The sequence below is a fragment of the Colias philodice genome, chromosome 5 (genome assembly GCF_061535455.1).
Source record: "Colias philodice isolate Cphi_HAF_F1 chromosome 5, ilColPhil1 Martin Lab GWU primary, whole genome shotgun sequence".
NCBI classification, from domain to species: Eukaryota; Metazoa; Arthropoda; class Insecta; order Lepidoptera; family Pieridae; genus Colias; species Colias philodice.
In genome coordinates this window covers 11022314-11046193 of record NC_143090.1, presented here as the reverse complement: position 1 = coordinate 11046193, position 23880 = coordinate 11022314, and the positions used below count along the sequence as shown (strand labels likewise).

General features: G+C 32.8%; 2 protein-coding genes and 1 non-coding gene across 10 annotated transcripts in view; 1 reads left to right on the top strand and 2 right to left on the bottom strand.

Annotated features, from left to right (window-relative positions):
• The window catches only part of LOC149488639 (WD repeat-containing protein 44), a 102598-nt gene that overhangs the window by 13092 nt on the left and 65626 nt on the right, over positions 1-23880 (bottom strand). For 3 of the 7 annotated variants that reach the window (XM_089695101.1, XM_089695099.1, XM_089695102.1), the window contains exons 1-8: positions 6856-7068; positions 5928-6078; positions 5395-5513; positions 3654-3742; positions 2963-3058; positions 2351-2491; positions 1814-1926; positions 223-337 (exon numbers count right to left, since the gene is read on the bottom strand). In XM_089695101.1, the coding sequence (XP_089551227.1) occupies positions 223-337; positions 1814-1926; positions 2351-2491; positions 2963-3058; positions 3654-3742; positions 5395-5513; positions 5928-6078; positions 6856-6923 (892 nt within the window). In that variant the 5' untranslated portion in view covers positions 6924-7068. Of the gene's footprint in view, positions 1-222; positions 338-1813; positions 1927-2350; positions 2492-2962; positions 3059-3653; positions 3745-4161; positions 4317-5394; positions 5514-5927; positions 6079-6855; positions 7070-23880 lie in introns of those variants that run through there. The other 4 variants (XM_089695098.1, XM_089695100.1, XM_089695103.1 and 1 more) reach the window with 3 other exon arrangements.
• On the bottom strand, positions 4658-4741 carry TRNAL-CAG (transfer RNA leucine (anticodon CAG)). Its single transcript has one exon. It is a non-coding gene; the product is annotated as a tRNA-Leu (tRNA).
• On the top strand, positions 13264-23804 carry LOC149488646 (glutathione S-transferase 1-1-like). 2 transcript variants are annotated; one of them, XM_089695181.1, is made up of 5 exons: positions 13264-13389; positions 17911-18052; positions 20553-20753; positions 21610-21815; positions 23412-23804. In XM_089695181.1, exons 2-5 carry the CDS (start codon positions 17912-17914, stop codon positions 23512-23514), a joined length of 651 nt encoding a protein of 216 aa, XP_089551307.1. In that variant the 5' UTR covers positions 13264-13389; position 17911; the 3' UTR covers positions 23515-23804. The 2 variants fall into 2 exon arrangements, with proteins under 2 accessions (XP_089551307.1, XP_089551309.1); XM_089695183.1 differs by having other exon boundaries at positions 13366-13508.

Sequence of the window (23880 nt, the reverse complement as noted above, 5' to 3'; positions counted from 1 at the left end):
CCAGTTTTTAGTTAAAGGACCTTTCGTACGATATTTAGTATTTATTTTATTGTCCTGAGGACAATGTGGATTTTATACTTAAAATGCGATACGAGTAATGCAACTTGGATGATAGTCCTTAGAAAGAGATTAACAATTTCTGATCAATGGCGCAAAAAAATGAGGATTACCTCAAAACAATAAATTTTCAAGCGATATTTATTTTTCACATCAAGTACTCACCATATTTAGAATGTGATAGTTCCAGTGAATCTTGAAACTCTCTCGTTAACGATTCGATAGTACTCGCTGGGCTGGGCAGGGCCATGCTTTGACTCAATGTGCTTACTTGAGCCGCCTGTGTGCAATGTTTATTAAAGTGAAACTTTTATTACATCGTCTCAAACTTTTTGGTCTGTGTAGCGCATGTCGCGTGACGGTCGGCTGCCGAGTAGGTATAAAGCAGTGTTCGGAACCGTACGATAATAATCGTACAAATACGATAGTTTTGTGCCTAAGTTTCACTTTTACCGTGGTTTCATAAAACCACACAACATTTTTTTTATTATGTTTTTTTCATTATAATATATATTATATTCATGAACTATTTCTGAAAAGGGTCATGTAAATTTATATTATATGATAAAATAACGTAGTTGTATACTCTGACGTCACAATAATTTTTAAGCGCACTAAATCAAAAATATACATGTACCTTATAATACGCTTGTAAAAATGAAAATATCACGAAAAGTACCACAACTTATAGCAATAATTACCAAAAACACTATATCCAAAAGAAAAAAAAAAGAAAAAAAAATCTATTTTCGGATAAATTATATTCTAGGGCGCTTGTGCACTACAAGGAATATTACTGTCCAGCATTCCGATTTTTTACGGTCCGGTATGGCACGCCATTAATCTAAATCTAATCTAAATACTAGCTTGTGGACTATACGTAATTTTACTGTCCGACATTTCACTTTTCCCTTTTCCGGATGGTTTTTTGTGTCTACGAGTCTGTAGGTATAATTGTTTTCGAATGGCCACTTGCTTGTATTTTACTTTTTGCATATGCCAATTGAAAGCAAGCTCTAGTTTTACTTTCTTTTAGCTGGCAATGTGATTTGAAATGTCGGGATTGTTATTTTTATATACATTGACCTATAATTATTATGTAAGTGTTAGTAAGTTAAAGTTCAAGTGGGAATAGCTTTAGCTCCTCGTCACCGATTAAAATAAATAAGTGAAACATGCATTTTAAATCTCTTACAGAACTTTACTTTTTATTATAAGTTATAACGAAGTAATATAATATTTCATATTCTATAATATTTTTTACTCGTTTCTTGTAAAATGCAAAAACAATCATTTATGATAGCATTATACCGCCAAACTTCCTTGAACTGTACCGCACTGATGACTGATCCGAGTAAAGACGGACAGGTGCACAAGCCAATTCATCGGTTTTTTCATGCCAAACCGGACAGTAAAAAATCGGAATGCCGGACAGTAAAATTCCTTGTAGTGCACAAGCGCCCTAAGGCTAAACATACTAGTAAATAGGCATATAGTGCATAGTCTTTTAACCCATTGAGTCCCAAGCGGCCCGATCGGTCCCAGACACAATAGATTTTATTTATTTATTTATTTATTACTTTATTGCTCTTAAAAATTACAAATTGAGACTTAATCTAGGATACATTGTAACAAACGGCGGCCTTATCGCTAAATAGCGATTTCTTCCAGATTTTCTATTGTGTCTGTGGTTCCGGGGCCTGAGTTATTAAAATGTTAAATATTTATATATACTACACTTTAGTGTAGTTGGTACCTCCACTCTAAGCGAGTCAAGATGCGGTTTGCGTGTAGTGTGTACGGGCTGCGAGCACACGCTTACGTCGTCACCGTCTGCTGTTGATAGCGTTTGCGAGCCGTGCAACTTGTCTGCGGAATTATTCATTAATTATTCATTAATTAATAGTAGCAACTTATCTGTGAATCAATGGAAGGTATTGTTAAAAAATATTATATATGTAACCGTAAGTTTGTAAATACCGTTAGTTTATAATATTACAGTGACATTTATATAAAAAAGTCGTGTATGTTATATCACTTATAACTCTAGAACGGTTGAGCGGACTCTAATGATTGACGAATTGCTGGTTTTTGTCAAGCCCGGATTAGAATAGTTCTTAAAATGTAGAAAAATTCTAACCCAGGCGAAGCTTTTATTGATTTATAAGCACCTTACCATGGAAAGGTGCTTATAAATCGACAAAAGTAACTATCAAAATAATAGATTTACAAAATTTCACAAAATTTTGACATTGTATTATTTTTTAATAAATAATATTAAACAATTACTAACTGCGTTTCTTCTTCCTGGGCGGTGCAACAGGTCCTGGCAAATGGGTATGGCTCACAGCTACTATGGCCGTTCCCCCGGATCTCTGTTTCAGACTGTTTGCTTTTGTACTCGCTATTACGTCTGGTTCAGCCATTGCTAGCACTGTGAACAATAAAACATAATGACACAGAATATTTTCAGTTTTGTATTACGGTGCATTAACATCAAACGAACATAGAGCTAGAACAAGAGCATTCTTTTGTGATCTTTACGTGTAAACGAAAACTCGTATTCAGTGTTGTTCAGTATTAGAACATTGCATAGAATCTTTTCGAACCCACTTAGAACAACGAAAAATGCTACGCGTGTTTACACTAAAATAATGACAGTGGGTTTAGAATGAGCATTCGCTCGATTGATGTAAATGCACCGTTAGCCGCTAGACGATACTACTCACATTAATTTTTTATTTAATGGTTAATTAAAATCAATAATAAAACAACATTTGCGTTAAAATATAGTCTCTCTACCAATAATAAAATAAGATTTTTAATAACATAAACATATTTTACATGAAAAAGGAACTGTCCGTCTGTTTATATACCTAAACTACTAAATAAAAGTATGCCTTACCATTCTGAGTTCTGTCTGTATTCAAAGGGTCGTCAGATATCGTGGAAGGTTCTCGTGATGATGCAGAAGGTGCTGGAATGTTCTCTCTTATGTTTGCTACAAATTAAATAATAATACATGAACAATATTACTATTTAACTCACACATACATAATATAAATAAACATTCATTCACAAATAGTACTCATGATGAAAATATTTAATTTATTTGTGAAGTTATAACTGTTTTGTTGACCATTTCCGGTTTATAATATAAAATATAAATATAACAGGATATTTATTATATTATTTCAAAATTTACATAAATGCTAACTAAACAAGTGTAATAAATGTCTATAGTTAAAAGTATCTAATATTCTGAAACGCTTATCCATCAGGAAATAACAACACAAAAAATATGTTTACTTCCTTGTTTTTTGGAATACCAATTAAAAATATAACCTATAGGACATTAAAAATTAATTATTTCTTATATAAACTTTCCACCCGCGGCTTCGCCCGCGTTTTCAGAGAAAACCCCGCATAGTTCCCTTTCCCGTGGGATTTCCGGGATAAAACCTATTCTATCTCTCAAGTTGGATCGAACTGCACATGGTGTGCGAATTTTATTATAATCGGTTAAGTGGTTTAGGAGTCCATTGAGGACAAACATTGTGACACGAGATTTATTATATATTATGATGTATACTTACGATGCGACTCCGCAGCCCCGCTGAGTATCCTGCCGATCCTGCCGAGTGACGTCATACTCTGCAGACTCATCGTATCGTGCGATATGATTCTGAAATTAAACATTATTGTGTTAAATCAATGCGCATTTTTGGATATTGTGTAATGCAGAAGTGTAAAGTTCGTTTTACAATATATAATACAATATATTTAAATAATATTATATAATATGTTTTACAATATATTTAAACGTAAAGTACATTGCTTGAATAGTTTTGGATATTACCTATATGAGCTTGATATCGCATTTTAAATTTAAGTTTTCCATTATTAAACCATTTGTTAAAGCGTCAGATAGAGTAATAAAGTTGAAGTAATGTTTAAACTATGGTTGCAATCAAGCAATTATTAAAAGGTAGTACATATATTATTTAGCAATATTTTGTAAGTGTAAAAAATAGGGCGAGATTACCACACGAAAACGGCAGTAAATACATTTTTCATGTAAATAAAAAAAATATACCATCATACCTATATCGCCGTAGAATTATAATAGCTATAGATCACATCACAACATCCTGTATATTAAAAAATAATCAAAATTCTTTTAAAAACCTTGCATAATACGCTTACACGTTAACCACTAACCGCCATCGGGCAAAAATTAACAATTCTTGTTATTGTATAACCGAGTGTTTACTGATAGGTATCGCGTGCATATTGTGTCCTAGTTAATTAAACAGTGTTTTTAATTTATCGGGTTTTTTGTCACTGCAACCTCATTATACGAAAGTGGTGATGCTGAGAGAACGGGATTTAAAAATATTATTTTAAAATTTACGTCTTTATCAGCCTGTAGTAGTCTGAGTATTGTTTTATCAATCGGTACTACAATAATTTGGGGGCAATAAAAATTTACTTGTTTAAAAAAGTTTAAATTAACATGTTTGAAGATTTATACTAAAATGACAATACAGAATAATATTAATACAGAAAAAATATAAATAATAAAATAAAAAAAAGTATTTGTCAGAAGTGGGATTCGAACCCACGCCCACAGAAGTGGACTGCGACCTGAACGCAGCGCCTTAGACCGCTCGGCCATCCTGACTTGAAGAATTGCGATGAAAATAGGGATAGGTTTATAGAAATCCATGAGGCAAATATTTTACGATAAATTACGATACGATAAAAATAGTTTTTTTTTACACATTTCGGAAATGGAATACATATAATTTCTATAAACATAATCTGTATCAATTTAGATAAGTCCGAAAAGTGCATTTGTAGGTACGAACTACGAATGTATATTATGAACAGAAGAGAAAAGACGCGAGCAGTAAGCTGTTTACATAAATAAGCACTGATTCTTGTTCGACAAACAAATAACATTCATATTTTTTGCGTGAATCACATGAATTTTATGATTCACTCCCACTCTATTGTATTTAAATAAAACATCATTTAAAATTATATTGTTTCTTTATAAGCCTGGCCATACATGTTATGATTTTCAGAAGTTTTGTAAACTTAGGTATGACAAGAAGAAATATATTTGTTTGTTACAATTCCACAAATACAAATGCCAAGAGTCAAAGATTTGGTAATGAATTAGTTAAAAAAACACCCTCTTATAAGATGCCTCAGGCATAGATAAACTTTAACAACCATAATCAGGTTTGAACATTCTTAACAGTATGTATATGCAAGCAGTGAATTCAATTTAACTACAAATATAATGCTAACTAATATATATAAACTCACTTGAATGGATGCTCCAAAGCATATGCATGGTCAGATTGTTGTGGAACATCAGGTTCGTCTTCTTCCTCTGTTTGCATGCATCTCCGTAGCTCCTGGAACCTGCGACGACCTTGTACCACCTGTTAAATGATATGATTATAAGAAATATTATTACATATGTTATTTTATACAGGTTTGAGTCAGTGTGTTTGCTAATTCAGTGAATAGTAAGAAATAATCAACTTAACTTTGATTGTAATTTTTGCTAATTAGGCCCTAATCTTGAAAAAAGGCTCTAAAAAATACCTCTTAAACAATTGATACAAATAAAATGTTGTCCGTGAATTAAATTTCTATCAAATTCAACAACTAGTGAGAATCAATATTTTCTTTTATTTTAATATTTGCCATCAATAAATAATATTATTACATTGTTCATTTTATGCATCTACTCAAAAGATGGGGCCACTTTTAACAAATGAAAACTACATGCCCAAAGAAATTCTTCAATATTCGTACAAATAATTTAGAGTACAAAACAAAAAGCTCCTCACATGTTTAACAGAGGAATGTTCGTCCACTGGTGTCTCTTTGGTCCATGTGGCAGCTGCTTCATCTTCAGCTTTGTTACTTGGTTTCTCTTTTTCCTTGTCCGAGCCACTCGAGTTGTCTGTTATGCTTATACTCTTGCAGAGTGATGATCTCCTGGTACAATAGAAAATGGTTTTGTTAGCAAAGATATTAAAAGTATTTAAATTTAATTTGGGTATAAAAAAAAAAATGAAAATTTATCAAAGTAGTAAGTTTAAAGAATAAAGAAGTAGACAGTAATATAGTATAATTAATTAATCTATGATTTTGTTGTTTAAGCTATCTCCAAGCGGAAAATGCACCTCTATTAAGATTTGTGCAATACAAGAGATATAGATATTTGTATATGTTCAATGAATACCAATAAAATTGACATATTTTATTAGAACAAAGAAACAGAAGATATTGTTAAGATATCCACTATGTAATATGACAAAATAATATAATTTACTTAGAAAATATTCCTATAAAATGTTGAAATACTAATCTGTGTGACTCACTTTTTTTCAATATACTTTAAAATAGCACTTTTATACATTGTGAAAACTTGCAGAGCAGAACCAAGTTTCACAAAAGCAGCAAAAGAACTAAGTAAAACCTACAGATGTTCATCAAAATAAGTTCATAACAAGGCTTGCGTCACTAGAAATTATAGTTTTTATCAATAATTAGTCTCCAATATACACCAAGGACGTTCAAGGCAGGTGCAACATCTGGTACTTACACCTATTGTTGTCCTGTCCAACTTGTTACAAAAACACCCTCAAATTAATGACACAGCACAGTTATACGATAAAGGTCAAGCTCAACAGCGGCTGTAAACATACACTCAACGGATATGGGAAGGATATAGCAAATTATTAATAGGATATCGTTCTAATAAGCACTTACTTCGATCCCCTATTGGGTGTGAAGTCTTCAGCGTCGTAGAACTCTTCAGAGTCGCTGCTGTCGCCCATTTCGAATCGAACACATAAAAAATGTAACACAGATCAAATTGACACACCACTTTTCTAATTCATTGTTGATCACTTATTATAATGTTAGAAAAGAAAGTTGTAATTGATAGATTCATTCACAGAACTCGACCATCTTAAAAATATGACACTTATGTCATCTGTCAACGTCATCCTCAATGTCAACAGGTTTTCAGTCCAAAAACCAACAAGTAATTCAAAAACGAACTTAATTTTTTGTTACCTTACCATTTAGGTATTATGTATTCTATGACCTTACCATAAAATTTTAATACTTGTCCCTACTTTAATAACGGTCAGGGCAAATATTTGTGTGATGAACTCAATTATTTGTTCTTGGGTCTGGGTGTTATTATCTATATATATGTATTTATTAAATATTATATTTATCGTCGCCTAGTACCCACAACACAAGCCTTAATTGAGCTTACTGTGGGACTAGGTCGATTTGTGTAATAATGTCCTATAATATTTATTTATTTATTTATTATAATATTAAGCTTTTTCTATGTTAAATTCCCCTCCGATGAGTAGTTTCGCGTTTCGATAGATTCGAATAGGTTATTCTGATATTTATTTAATATGGAGTGATACATACTGTTTTCATTAATAACTAAAACCATACAAATAAAAATATTTGTAACAAAGCTATAAGATTAATAAAAAATAAAATAGTTTATTATTATTTAATTTGTCTGACATAATTCCATGCTGCATGCAATTATTATGTATTTAATAAATATTTAAAAAACACGCTCTAGTTTCAGTACGATTGTGGGTACGATTATAATGATTATCTAATTAATTTGTCAGGAATATATCCCGTTGCTAATTATAATTATATTATTGTTTATGAGGAAAAAGATATTAGTATCATAAACAGGAAATAAATGGTAGGTAATGGAAGCTCAGTTTGTCCAAATCACAAAACTTTTTAACTCTCTAGTATATTTTGTCGTATTTATTGCATACGTATACTTTTATATAGGATACGTTTAAACTTTGCATATTTTTTCTCTTTATTTATGGAGCTTAGTCGGAATTCGATTATGTCGAGACCCATAATTATTATTTATATTTTCATTTAATACCTAAGTAATTTATTTTCGTTTGTTTCAACCAAACAGAACTCACTTACCTCATTAATTGTTAGCACACAGAAGCGCTAACGAACCTTTCAACAATAGTAACAAGAGAAAGACTATCTCCGTCAAAGAGAAAACGTTATTTAGAAAATTAACACCTAATTTAATACAATTCCACTTTCATATCTATGGACATAAAGTTCAAAATGGGAGATACTTTAATATCATCAGGGGTCCATTGTTTTCCGTCACGGATGTGACTCCTTTGAGGATGGATACTGTGCAACTTGATACTGTCTGGACGATGACCGCGGATCAATTTCGTCTAACAAAAGAATATAGTAGACCAGGTAGAATGTAAAACATTTGATAATTACTAAGGATGGATCTAATAATGTCCATGACCCTAAAGGAACTGTGATTTTGACGTCATTCTGCGTCTCCAACATCTTTGTAAAACCACCTAATCCTTATAATAGGTACCTATGCATTGAATTATGAATATCAATCATGAGCAAGTTCATAATTGGATTTGTTTTTTGCTGTGACCGCAAAGCAAACTCAATGTTCAAACTCAAACGTTTATTTATAATTATTTTACTATACTCTTAAGTAGCGTAAGTAAGAAAGTAAGAATAAGTAAAATAAACAGATACCTACTACAAACCAACAGTAAGGAACCTGCAGGTACTTAAGCGGCAAATAATAGCTAAACCACAGTTTAATAATCGTTAAACTTTTCTTGAACCGTGTCTTGCTTCTATCCTATTAGGCTTCCTCGATAAGTAGACTATCTCAGTTAGATATATTTTTTCAATTGTAACAAGCAGTACCTGAGATTAAAACGGTTAAACAAACACAGAGCCTGCAGTGATACATATTTGCATAGATTAATTATTATTTGATGCGATTGTTTATCTGAACATACCAAACGTAGGTACCTATAACGACTAGGTGCCTAGTAGATTATAGATAAACATTCATTTACTTTCACTGACAGATAGCTGTTGTTATAAGGAGAATGTAGGCTATTTTTTATACAGATATATTCCCAGAGGAACATTAGGATTAAAAGGAAAACTCTTTGATGGAACCGCGGGGCTAGTCTTATCTTAATCTTAATACTATTATAAAGGCGAAAGTTTGTAAGGATGTATGGATGTATGGATGTATGGATGTTTGTTACTCTTTCACGTAAAAACTACTGAACCGATTACAATGAAATTTAGCACACATATAGAGGGTAACTTGGATTAACACATAGGATAGGTTTTATCCCGGAAATCCCACGGGAACAGGAACTATGCGGGTTTTCCTTTGAAAACGCGGGCGAAGCCGCGGGCGGAAATCTAGTTAGTTATAAATACGTAGGTAGTCGTACAATAATTCTAACTTCCATGTTATGTATAAAGCTTCGATAAACTTCGACTAGATAACAAAACATATTACGACAAAATCGTTTGTTTTGTTTACGCATCGTGAAATGACAATTTTGTCACTATTTTTTTAAGGAGCCGACTGCCGAGGTCGTACCGCTGCCGCGCTGTCCTTCGCGGTCTGGCGCGTCTCCATTTTTTTATTTCATTATTTTTTAGTTATCTAGGTTCAGGATAGAGTAACTACCTAGTTTTACCTGAAAAATAAACAATATACAGAAATTCCTCTCAGATAAAAAAAATGATCTCCGTTATCATGCCCAGTCAAGTCAGTTATTCTCGGGTCATAGAATTTTTTTTTGTGTTCTGTGGTTTACCCACAAATCCCACACTAGCTATATTACAAGATATATTATGCTATATTATAGCTTATTATTCTAAATTGGCTTTATATTATCTTTTCATACTTTTCTTCTCTCTTTTGCTTACTGTAATAAGTGTAAATGTATAGATAGCTATATTTTAATAAGACGTTGCACATAGGTATAATATTATAATTTTGAATTTGATTTTTTTTTGGAATATAGATATATTAAGGTTGGGTCGCCTAAGATCGTATGTGACATAAGATCGGATGCATGGAATAACTTGCAAACTAGGCAATATTCTCTACTGCTACCAACACTACTAGATCCGCCATTTTGTTCTGCCCCTCTCTTCACTCTGCGGCCGGCCAGCGACCAGACGGGACGTGTACACAGGTGATTCAGCAGAAAAGGTGTATTTTGTGGCGAAAATCGTCGATCCGATCTTACCTACAAAATTTTGATGGCTCATTGTGGAGAGTACTTTCATTGAAATAATGTAATTAATTATTTTGGGGCAGAATTAGCGAATCCTCTTTCCATCTGTATACTTTGATTACGCCTAGGACGTTCACAACCCAAGATCCGATCTTCCCTCCCAATGCCGAAGATCGGACCGAAGTTTAGCTCTTGACTGCGCCTTATGCAATAATGCGCAATAATTATTAACTTTTAATATATTTAACTATCCAATGACGCTATGACTATCAGACCTTAGGTACATTTTCATTATTTAGTCCTAGAACACGGAGGATAAAAGTTTGAGAAACTTAATTAGGATGAGGAGGGAAGACCGGACTAAAAAAACGCAATAAAAAAAAAACTTCTTTGTCAAATTTTTTGAGGAATTTCCTGACTCAATCATTGATGCTCAATGTATGGACTTAAGTCCGGATGTTTTCCTAATTATTAGTTAACATTATTATTAAACGCATAGAAGTGAAGATACTACATAGTCCGATCTTCGGCCGAACTGTTATTTTCTTCACTATGGTAAGTCGAAAAAAGTCTGCTTTTTAGGCTCTAAATTTGCTTAGATAGATAGCATCTACGCAAACCAAAAAATTAGGGGTTAAACAATATTTTCTTGTCATCAATTTACAGTTGACCGCAACAGAAAAACGACATCGAATCATGAGAAATAAAATAAAAAATACAGTACGTATAAAATTTTCGGCATATGCGTCCGATCTTAGGCGACCCAACCTTACCTATACATTGCAACGAGCTATAGGAAGCAAAAATAATATATTTTGCTACGAATTTTACACAAGTTTGTGTGCCTCATTTAAATGACGCAAGTGAAAGTACAAAGTTAAGTTTAAGTTAAGTTTGTCTATGCATAGACCAGAGGCGGCTCGTGACAAAATTTTATGGGTGTTCACTTGAAATAAAACACTGAAAATACATGGTGTAAATCAGTACAATTAATTAAAAAAAATATATATATATAGATTCCGGGATTCAGGGATTCCGAAGACTCATCATGCCCCCATAAAGCAATTTGAAATGCACCACAAAATACGACACAATCTATTAACCTTCGTAAAATATGTCTGTTTTCATCGACACGGTCATTGAACTCGCGTATTGACTTTCGGTACGCGGAATCTAGTGCTTTACGAATGTCTTGTCGTCCGATAGACGCCAATTGCAGTTCATTCAACAAATGGTACCGAGATTGTGAATGTTTTTTCACCTTGATTAAAAGATGAGCTAAGTCGTCAACGCCCGTTTCAGTCCAAGCACTCTCACCTCCGCCGGCCGCGCCCGCTTTAAATAAAAGACACGGAAAACAAAATAGTTTGTTGCTTTCATCACAACCACACAACCACGGTGTTTTCACATATTGTTCAGATTTAAACACACGCGTATATGTTTTCGTTTTTGTCGTACATTTTTGCGTAAGATCAAGTTCAGGCCGTGGCGGTCCCTTAGCTTTACATTCAAGCCGAATTTGTAACGTTTTATCACACTTTTTAATGAACGCCACATTATAATTATTGTTCATTTTAACACTCACAAGTAATACTGATAACTACAGGCTATTTCAACACGTATTTTATAATTTTAATTAGAAAATTGCATGAATCGCGCGCGTGCATTGAAGTTGACTCGAGTGTTTGTTTATACTTTATATTATAGAACTGGAAACTGGCAACATCGCGCCGCGCGCGCAATCGCTGTCCTGCCGGGCGGTAAAAACGAACCGGCAACGTTTGCGGGTGCGGCGCTCCGAATTTTGCTACCTTTCCATAGAAAATCTTTTGTTTCACGCGCAGCGCCCTGGCAAAACCCTCTCTTTCACTCCTATTGGATTTCGTATTAGGAAATGTACTAAATCTTTTTTCATTGGAGCGCAATCGTGAGCGCACCGCTTCGCGCGTTACATAATATAGTAGGTAGGTATTATACAGGTTTATGTGATGATGGAATGATGGATATATTCATTGGTATTAACATTAGTTTTAAAGATTACGATTGATTTTAAATAGTAATAATTAATGTTAATAATTAAATTAAGGAGTATGATTTTATTATAATTATTTATGGGAGTTCACTGCACCAGCGCTCCTTAGGGCGAGCCGCCTCTGGCATAGACCTGTGTTGAACTTAATTATTTTTTTTAATATAATAAGAGACCAGAGAGAGTGTTGCTTTCCTATTTCCGGACTCCGGTATGACAAAATCATAAAACCCATTATGATTACAAGAAATACAATTCACGTATGACGATACACACCATTTTCGAAGTCGGATGAGAAGTAAAGGTTGTCATACGAGAACAAAATATGTTTATCCTTCTAGTGGGATTTCCCATTAGTCAGATCTCGTATGTTTCAGTATTTTAAACACCTACAAATTAATTTTACCATATCGGCTAAATTTGTATGTTACATGTATGTACTTACCTATTACACATTTGAATGTTATAGATTTCGAATAACTTCGATATGGATATAGCCCTATATAGCTGGTATAGAGGTGATAGATACAAATTAGAATACCTATAGGTAATAAAAGGTGGGTAAGTTAGGTGATAAGTAAGTTTGAAGTGTTTACTGTGTAAATTACTATCTTATTAATATACATACATATATGTATTTGCCTTACGATACGAGTAGATAAAATAATTGTGAATGATAAATTGATTTCATGTGGAATTTTTCCTGTCACAAACATACGTTTTTGTTAATTTATTATGACTTGCAGGTTTTAGACCTAAGAAGTTTCATCTATTTTGAAATTAACTAGCTAAGCCTTTGTTTTTTCAAATAAACTTGGGTATAATTTTTATAATCACCGGTTAGTCTTCGAATTGCGTAGATACCAAGGATATATTGTATCATTTGAAAAAAAGTTGTTTGGCGGAAATTGCTAAATTGCTTACTTAGGTAGGTTCTCACATAGGTTCTCACATAGGTACTCTAATTTTAGCATCAAGTAGGTAGTTATAATTGCTGTAAAACTGTTGCATATGAAATCCTATCATGGGGATAACTGGTATAACAATGCGTCATACGCGGCGCCGTGGTATAAATCTGACAATCTCCCCCCACAACAGTTTACAATCACTCCGCTTTTCGTACAGTCGGTCGTGTTCCCGCTAAAACATAAAAAAGTAAGTTCCCAATTGCAGTGTTACCATTGTGAAATTTTTAATTAACAAGTGTAAAAATAATTAATAGTCGCGTGACAATTTGTAATTAAATCGTGTATTGTGTTTTTGGATCGTATCAGGTAACAATTTCAAATGCTATGGAAAATCGCAAGCGTGAAATTGAATTGATTTGAATTTTAAGAAAGTTTAACGTTATCCAAATTTCAAAAATATTCGTGATTAAAATATCGGTTACATGCATTGAGTTAATATTATGTACGTAGTACATACAGTACTATCTCAATGGTTACATGGTATTTTTCGCTTGTAACATTCTGGAACTTTCTATAGGTATTTTAAGCACCTACATGAGCTTTTATTTTATGAGCTTTGACTAAAATAAATATTTCTAACACCTAAGTACGTATTGTGAGTAAGGACCATTTTGTATTAAAATACTTAACTATAAATTAATTACTATGAATATAATTTACTATCGGTTGTGTTACCGGTACATAATTATTAATTATGGTTAACTTTTTCATAATAAAAGCACCAAAAAACTATACTTTGAATTCCGAACCACACTGAAAAGGAGAGAAACTTTATCTTCAGAAAATTGTATAAAATGTAAAATTCCAAGCTTAGGCTTCGAAGCTTATGTTTGGAATTCCTATCGTTCCCTTCTTTAAAGAAACGATGTTAATTCAACCAAGATTCAGTTTTCACTGTTAAATTATCGTCAGATATAACTGTGTATTTATGGCCGGCAAACTGCATAATCTTTATTTGCATATTATGTACTTCAAAATATTTTTATCTCTGGTATCCGGCATCGGAATTAAATATACCTACAGTATGTAATTCACTCATTACCTAGGCACTCACATGAAAAATTTATTCAAACCAATTTAAGGTGACAATAATTAGGAATAGTTTTCAAGCTACGCCTAGGCCTGTCTGAATCATTGAGATAATATTACCACAGTATTACAATATTAATTACTACGTATGGAGGAGACACCACGAACAAAATCTGTGCGCCATTTTTTTGCTCTAACTAAGTTTTAAAAATTATTATCTAATTAGGTACTTACCGATGAAAGTTATTCCTTTGCACTTTTCCGTATTATTTGTGCAATATCGTAACACACACGAAGGCATATTTGATGCGTTTCACTTTAAAACAAATAAAAAATGAGCGTGCAGTTACGCCATATGGCGTATGTTGAGCGGAACATAAGTGATGTAGGCGGTGTCGTCTCCATATACGTATATCTCAATGGTCTGAATTGAAATTAAGATAGGTAGGTTGGGTACCTTAATTCCCAGTCATATTTTGTAGGTGAATTTAACGGGTCATCTAGTTATATAAAAATATTTTTATTTGACTGTTAATAAGCTAGTCTAATTATATATATATGTATTCATGCTCTATTTTCATATTATTAATTTCTTGCTTAGCTACTAAAATTGTATACCATGAAGTTTTATCTACCCTTGAAATAGTGAAAGGCAACAACCATTCTAGTTACGTGATTATAAGTACTAAATAAAAAAAAGCTTATTATTTCCCACGCATAAGAATTTTGTCAAGGTTCAAAAAACTCAAGACATGGTTTGACTTCACAAAATATGTTTGAGCATAATTAGGAAACATAATTAATTAAAATAATTACTGAGTAGTACTTAAATATGTAACTATTGATAATTAAAAATTAAAAATACATCTATATTTTTTTTATGTAACTAATGTCAATAAGGCTCAATTTTTTGTAGGTAACTAAGTAGTTAATACATATATATGTATTTTGGAGTTTGTTTTATGACATTTTTTTTACTTTTCTATAATTCTTTACGTCTTGAAATAAGAGATATTTCTAGGAAATACAGGAATAATAATAATACTCAAGTTTAAAGCATGTAACCTGCCTAAAAAAATAGATAGGTATTATTTTTATTATTCAGCCATGGCTGTCCCACTGCTGGGCAAATGCCTCCCTTCCCTTCCTCGGATATTAGGTAATCTATATTTTCCATAAACTTGTGCCCATTCATTGGACTGCCAAAGTTAGATAATCAAATGTAGGTATCGATAACTTATAATTGTTTGATGTTTTCAGTTTTGTTATCTTCTAGAATTTACCTACTTCACCCATAACCGGTATAAATTACAATTTCAAACAACCGGTTATTTGTTTATTTCGAGGTTAACACTGTTTTTTTCTAACCTGTTAAAATTATGCAATTTTTTGTCCCTTTTATCAATCGAATCGACTTTTTCAAGGCCTTTATCCTTCAAATACAACTGGACAAAGCCACGATTCCGCATTCATAGTAATTGTAAATTGTAATGTAATTACTAATGACCTAGACGATTCGATTGAATCCGTGACCGCGTAGGTAGTTACGATTTATACTTACAATTAAATAATAGAAAATTGTAAAATAAACTAGCAACACACGATGACAATATTGAAATAGTAATTATGATGAAGCCAGGATGGCATTAGATAATGAAAAACATACAAATTTTGTCCTGTAATGGCATGTGATGTTTTTTAAATAAAATAAATAAATAAATAAATTTTTAACATTATAATTAAAATGGGGGTGAACATATTACATAGCTTATACCATACTAGCGGTCCGCCCCGGCTTCGCCCGTGGTACATATTTCGCAATAAAAAGTAGCCTATGTTCTTTCTCAGGGTCTAAAGATTATCTGTGCCAATTTGCCTGTGTAAATTTCATCAAAATCGGTCCAGTAGTTTATACACACCTTTCCTCTTTATAATATTAGTATAGATAGGAATATATTATTTTATTTCAGCATTGAACTTAACGATAGATACTTAGTAGATTTTAAATACAAACCTACCTAGTACCCATTTTTTTTTCATTATTTACTAATAATTACTTACTAGCGATAAATCAAACGTTATTCTAAATTATAAACAATCTCAATAGATAGAAGTCTCACACCGTGTTTTTTTGTGATACATCATAATTCAAAAGTAATATTAGGTAGATTATGTGGTATAGGCACCCGTTACACGCTCAATCCAGATCACGATTCAAGTTAGGTGACGGATTGACGAATCTTTATGTGGATCGTCGCGACATTAGATGGTCAATCCAGATCATATCAGTCCACTGTTCGACATTGTCAAATGCACACGCATTCACAACCTAAACTAAATGGATCTGAATAAGAACAAAGCTTGTGCAGCAATAATTATGTTGCCTGTTCTTTGAAAAAACGCGTGTAGAGGAAACGCTGGGTTAAACCATGGCTACTAAAAAGCAACATCTATACACATTTGAACTTGTTAGATGAAATTTATAGTACGGACTACAGAAGAGGATTACACAAATTACTACAGGATGAAGGAGGCATATTTTGATCATCAAATTCAAATTATTTATTTATTTGTCAGAATTGTGGTAAAACAAGGTCACATGATGCAATTAATAAAATAGTCCGCACAATTCGCCAAACAATTGGCATACAAATTTTTCACGATTACATTGCAGATTATATAAATATACATACATTAAATAACATTAAAATTAACACGTTTTTATTAATATCACGATTTAAAGAATAGAAACATTTTTCCATATTTTCAATAATTTTCTATGCATTAAATTTTTTGGAGAAATATCCGGCGTTTTCGACGTTAATGGCACTTGCGGCCGGGCATATCGTTGGGAATATCGTCCGGGAATATCGTCGTTATTGTCGTCCGACTCCATCGCGCTCCGAACGCAGACTGACGTAATTTGACAGCATGTTACATTACACGATCAATCAGGATCTCGATCAAAGGATCGAGATCGTTGATTTCAAAAAATCTAGATATTTTCTGATCATATTGTACAATCCGTCAATCAAATACATTACACAGTCAATCTGGATTGAGATCAATGATCATGATCAAGGATCACATTCTAGATTGAGCGTGTAACGGGTGCCATAGGATAAGTATCAAGTTCGAAAACAGACGAAACCGGTTTCGGCAAAGTTTCGGTCAAGCAAGCTCCAAAAGCTCATTTCCTGCGAACCTGTTGCCTAATATAAAAATCACTGAATGGAACAATTTGTGGTTTTGAATCGTAATTTTATTGAAACTATGGTTTTGTTTTCAAACAAAATGTTAACTGACTACCTACTATAAAATAAAACAGCATCAGTGATTACGATTTACGTCATACCAAAACACAATACAAGTTAAAAAAAGGTGGAACTTTTCAGCCTAAACAAATTATTTTTAAGCTAAAAATTCCGTTCATACGTTCCAAATCATCGTTCTTAAATACGATGCACATAATTAAATTAATTGTTTTCTTATGCGTCCTTGAATAGCTCATCATCGTCAGCTCATATATATTAGTATGTTCCCAATGCCTCCTATGAGCGCCTGAACATGACTAGAACATGACATGACTGAACTAGTCTGTGCCTGAACCCTCATAGGAGGCATCCATCATGCTGGCTAAGTGCATTATATAAATAAATTAATTAATGTTTTGCTGTAGCATGCCCATGGACCTCTACTACGTGCCCGGATCTGCGCCATGCCGCTCCGTGCTGCTGGCGGCGCGCGCCCTGAACCTCAACCTGAACCTCAAACTCGTGGACTTGCACCATGGGGAACACTTGAAGCCTGAGTACTTGAAGGTGAGATAATTAAGAAGCTTTTAATTTTTGTGACCATTTTAGGGTAATTTACAGAAATATTTTGATAATGAGTAACTAGGTGTATGATGAACCTAATCTTTGTAATGTTGTTTTTAAAAACAATTTAGTAATCTGTGGTCTGCGTGGTCTAAGTATGAGTCATGACCAAGGTCATGACAATTTTCTGTTTAGACGATACAATTTTGGATTTTACCTATAAAGACGATTTAAACTACGTATAATATATTGTTTAATCGGATAAACCGATTTTGTTATTATATTTTATCAAAACTATTATAAATGTACTATATTAGTTACCTATCAATTAAAAAGTATGACTATATGCACAATATAAGTTATAACTAACAGCATTTTATTTTTTCCTAATTCCTAATTTTTCCACTTGCCAGGAGGGTTAGGGTAGGGTTACATACAGATTGTGGTTATGTGATTCAAGTAAAATATAAACAGTTTATTCTTTGAATTGATACTAATTGATAGAGTTAATTTTCAATGCAGAGTGTGTTAGACGTTATAATATTATCTATGTAAATAACAAACTAGGTCAGCTGAATACCATTAAACTTAACTATTTCCTTCTACAAGTTATTATTCACAGGATATGTCAGCAATCAGGATCCAAATAAGTAATAATTACTATTACCTACAAAATGTTCCAGTTGCGTGACTTGAACTTGAAAAATCGATACCTAACTATCAAATTAACTCTTGAAATTAACTAGACGTTAGCGTTTATCGATTCGCCTGTGACTTTTACTCTGTGCTTTTAAGTACTTGTGTTTGTTTGGCTTGTTTTTTTTATTTGTTAATTTGTGATTTATCTAGATAGGTAACTACCTACTTAGAATTTAATTGTTACCTACCTAGACTTGCCTAGATTTTTGAATATTGAATTTGTTTCAATTATTTTTTTCAAGACATGTAGGTCTACATTTTTTTCTCTTCCAGAAATATAATATGGCGAACGGAAAATATTCTACGTGTAAATAAAGTTCTCAGAAATTATAGCTTTCGGCTATCAAATCATAATTATATTATGTAAATATGTTCTGTATTCAAATAAATAAAAAAAGGTACAATCTCCGGTTTTTGCGGTTCAAATAATATATTATTGTTAAAATTTTCCTTGTCGAAGAAACTCATTAAATTAATAATAAATAATAAAATAAAAATCATTCATTGATCAATTTGTGGGATGTGGGAGTGGAAGTGGGATACTAATTCGTGTATCATTGAGTATTTTCCTGTGCAGATGTTACATAATGATTCCATAATATGATGTCAATGCCAGAAGAAAAAGAGAATTTGCGTTATTTTGATCTCGAACCCACTAATTTGCGGTGTGCGTTCTCAGTTCTGTTCAAAAACAAATGACATCATCAGATTTTGTACAGGGCAAATTAGCCTTAAAATACTGGTAATAGTGATAAATTTCCTTTGCCGTGAAACGAAGGCCTAGTGTTGCATGTGTGAGGCAATTCAACGCTGAGTTCATTGAACTACAAATGGCACTATGTAATTTATTTACATATTTCCCATTACATAATACTACAGATTTAATTATCTGAATAGGTTTAATACGTCTTGTTTTCCTATGATAACTTTTAAGCGAGTAATTAATGACCTTTTGAATGTTACTGTTTAAAATTTCTGTACAAAAGTGCTTTAAATTTATTCAGTCGACTAGTTAGATACAACAAGAAATTTCCTCGACAAATTTCAATGTACAGTTAGTCAGTTACAGTTTGTACCAAGTAACCACGCAACTAAAATACCAAGTTGAACCGGTATCAAACATTCCTATCTCGATCGCTCCTACAAGCTTTGAGCTTTGGAATTCGCTCACTGACCACTTCACATTTTATTATTTGGGACAGTTTAAAATGAGTTCAAATGCAGTTGACTTATAATTTAATATAGCTTGATTGTTTAATGTTTTATTAATATATAATGGTGTGTACGGAGCTTTCACCAGTAGAAAGCTCAGTGGGTGTACTAATAATTATAGTTACTTTCCTACTGAGTGACAGGTTTTATATGTTTTTTTTTATACTGCCTCAGCCCTCAACGAGGACGAAACCGCCATGAGTGGCTAGTTTATTACAAAAATGTTATAATTTCTACATTTTAAATTAATCACATGCAATTAATTAAAACATAACTTATAACTTGAGAAGTGAGAGATGTTTTTAATAAAAAGAGCGTTTGCGCTGAGCACACGTGTCAGAAGTGAAATTACTTTGGCAAGATTCAAAGATAACAAAATCGTCGTCTTATTCCATGACGCGACTTTGAAATTTTACTCTAAACGCGCCTAAAGAAGTTTCACTTAAAAAATGAAAACTATTGTGCCAATTTATGTTGTAAGTTTTGGTCCCTTGAATTACGTTAAATAGGTATATCCTGAACAAGTGTAGAGCGTATTTCTAAGGGGTCCCACAATATAACATCAATAACATCTTATTTATCGTTGTTCCAGATCAACCCACAACACACAGTACCAACATTGGTGGACGATGGTTTCTCAATCTACGAATCTCGCGCCATTATCACATACCTCGCCAACAAGTATGGCAAGGGCTCCACATTGTACCCAGAGGACCCTAAAGCGAGGGCCCTGGTCGACATGCGTCTGTACTTCGACATTGGCAACCTGTATCAGAGATTTAGCGACTATTTCGTAAGTTATTTATATTTTAAGCTGGCATAATCTGTGGTACGCTTGTCAATGTTGTCAACGCGATTCTGTATAACTGGCTATATAATCTGTGGTCCAATTTTGACCGCGATTTTCGAACTTATGCGATTAAAATAGTTTTATTGAAATCACTTTCGATATTATTATATTAATTGTATATGCCACAGAAAATTTCAATAACTATGGTTGCATGAACTATTATATTTAAGAGGCAATAACTCATATCTTTTAAAAATATTGAGCTCAAATGAAATTAATTTTCGTCATTCGTATCAGTAACTGAACATGGTCAGAGATAGATATATTATGTTACTGTGGTCAGAGTAATCTTTCGAGTACTGACTGGATAAACATAAGAAATAGCTACATTTTCAATTTCTGCAAATCATTAACCAGCTATAAACAGTCGACTTAAAAGTTGAGCGTTATAGCCATGACTTGCAATTTAATAATAATTAGATGTCATAATTATTTATCATTATTAATATTATGTACAAACTCAAGGGCAAACCACTTTTAACTGTTAACTACTTATTTTAATAGCATAAAATGCAATAGCATTTGATGCTATAGATATAGATGGTGGCCTAGCGTTCTAGGTATCCCGTCCTACGATATATTTTTTTTTCAATTTACCAACTCAGACGTTGTAAAATTTCCAATGAATCTTTAAATAAGTTTTCCTTCTGCACAAGGATATTTGTTAACTTTTTGAAAAACTTTGAATATGAATCGAAAAAAATTAATCGTGGGCCGGTATGAACCCGTTTATCTATAGGTAACGTTTTTCAAGCATGTTTAACTGAAAATCAAATGAATAATATTTAATCTTCCACAGTATCCCCAAGTGTTCGGAGGCGCTCCAGCCGACAAGGAAAAGCTGGCCAAGGTGGAAGACGCTTTGAAGATGCTGGACAACTTCCTCGAAGGCCAGAAATACGTCGCGGGACCAAACCTAACGGTCGCCGACTTGAGTATCGTCGCGTCTGTTTCTAGCTTCGAAGCTTCGGACGTTGACTTCAAGAAATACGCCAATGTTAAGAGGTGAGGTTTATTGATGATAAATTTTTCTTTTAAAAAAAACCCCTTACGACTGAATATTGGTTTGCTAATTTCCGCATTATTTGATAAGTAACGCAAAGGCGGAATTGAATGATTTATTGCACGCCTCATAAGCGAAGCGTTGAGGTGGGTACTACTGTCACTTCGCGCAAAACATCTGATTTTTCAAACTTAAAATGTCTTTATGTATCATACATTGCACTTGTAAGATAATACATACACACACATATTAAGAAAAAACACTATTTTTAACGTTCATGATATTTTTGATGTCATTTTTGTTATTTAAACTAGTTAAAAAACAGTTTAAAAAAGTTCTGTCTTGGACGTCCGTGTGTCTGTACTCTGTATGTGCGGATCCTTTTTCTTGTTAACACGATAGCGACCGAAATACTTTACTAATCGAGTCTTTTTTTTTCTCTTACGCTTGAGTATGCTCAGGAATAGAACCCTTTCATTTTTCAGGGTCTGATTCGATGTGGTTTAATTGTTATTAAATAAACAAAAATAATAATTAATAAATATTTATTAAAAAAAAATTATGAGGCGTGCACTTTTGGATTTTCCAAATTATATTTATTATTTAAAATTAATCATTACACCTCAACTTGTAGTGTGACCTAAAACAATGCAATAGAACAAAATCGTTTGAAACTTAAATAATAACATAACTACCTACCTAAGGCTCGAAAATATTAAGTCTAGCACTATAAGTTCATACAGGTTTTAATAGAAATAACAATAACCTTGGCATAGCAATTACTGGTATAGTACCACTGTACTAAGTATGATAGTATCGCATAGCTGAGATGCAAGGCTACACGCTAGTTGCATAGCATTTAATCACTTGACTCATCGCTAAATTTGTATGAACGTTGTTATTATTACCATGCTTGTAAAATAGCGCCTGTAATTTGTAAAGTTTAATAACTCAGGCCCCTGAATCACAGACACAATGGAAAATCTATTGTGTCGTGGACCGATCGGGCCGTTCGGGGCTCAATGGGTTAATTGTTGTGATAATAATGTTGATTTCTCTTATCTGCTTTACAATGTTATCATGTAATTATTTAATAAATACAATGATAATATTATCTACTACATTTCATACAGGTAAATGATAGAATTAGTATTATACTTCGTCTTATTAGTTATTATTGAAATCGCGAATGTTTGGCTAAATAAAAATTGACACAGATTAGATGTTCTATTTGCACATGGTAAAATCAACTTTAAATTTAATATTATTTTCGCAGTATGTTAACTGTTTACACACCTGCATCGCATGTTATTTTCCTTGTTTTATCTTTAACAATAGGTGGCAATTAACGCCTAACGAAGTCGGTCGGCTATAAATACTAAAATGTTATAATATTATGGAACATTAAAGAAATTTGAGAAGAATTAATATGAGAATGAGTTCAAAGTTTACCAACTCAATATAATATTATGATTTTCAGAACATCAAGTTACTAGTGTTTATGGTTGGGTGTGGCCACTTAACATCAGGTGACTCACCGGCCCCTTTGCTTGCTCAGAAATAAAAAAAATCAAATAACCGTAATATTTTATTTTCAGATGGTACGAAACAGTTAAGACCACAGCTCCAGGCTACCAAGAAGCAAACGAGAAAGGCTTAGACGCATTCAAAGCTCTTGTAGCAAGCATGACTAAGAAGTAAAAAAGAAATAACAAACAACAGGGTTGCCAGCAAAACGTAGTATTTTTACAAACACCTAAATTAAAATTCTAATTAAGATATTGACGCTCCACACTGCATAATGAGTGCTTATAAAATCAGTGCTTGAATTAAGAGTGCTTTTATTGTCACTTTGTTTTGAGATAAAAATTACTATAGCTGGCAACACCTGAAATAATTTATTTCCTTGTCTATCCTAAACACGTCTTTGCATAAGATTTTGTGATATAAGATTTAGAATATAAGTCACAATAAATGAACTGAATTTTTGATTTACTTATTTTATTTCATGAATACCTAAATAAAATTTTCATCATCTTTTAGCACTTGACTAAGACTTCTTTGAAA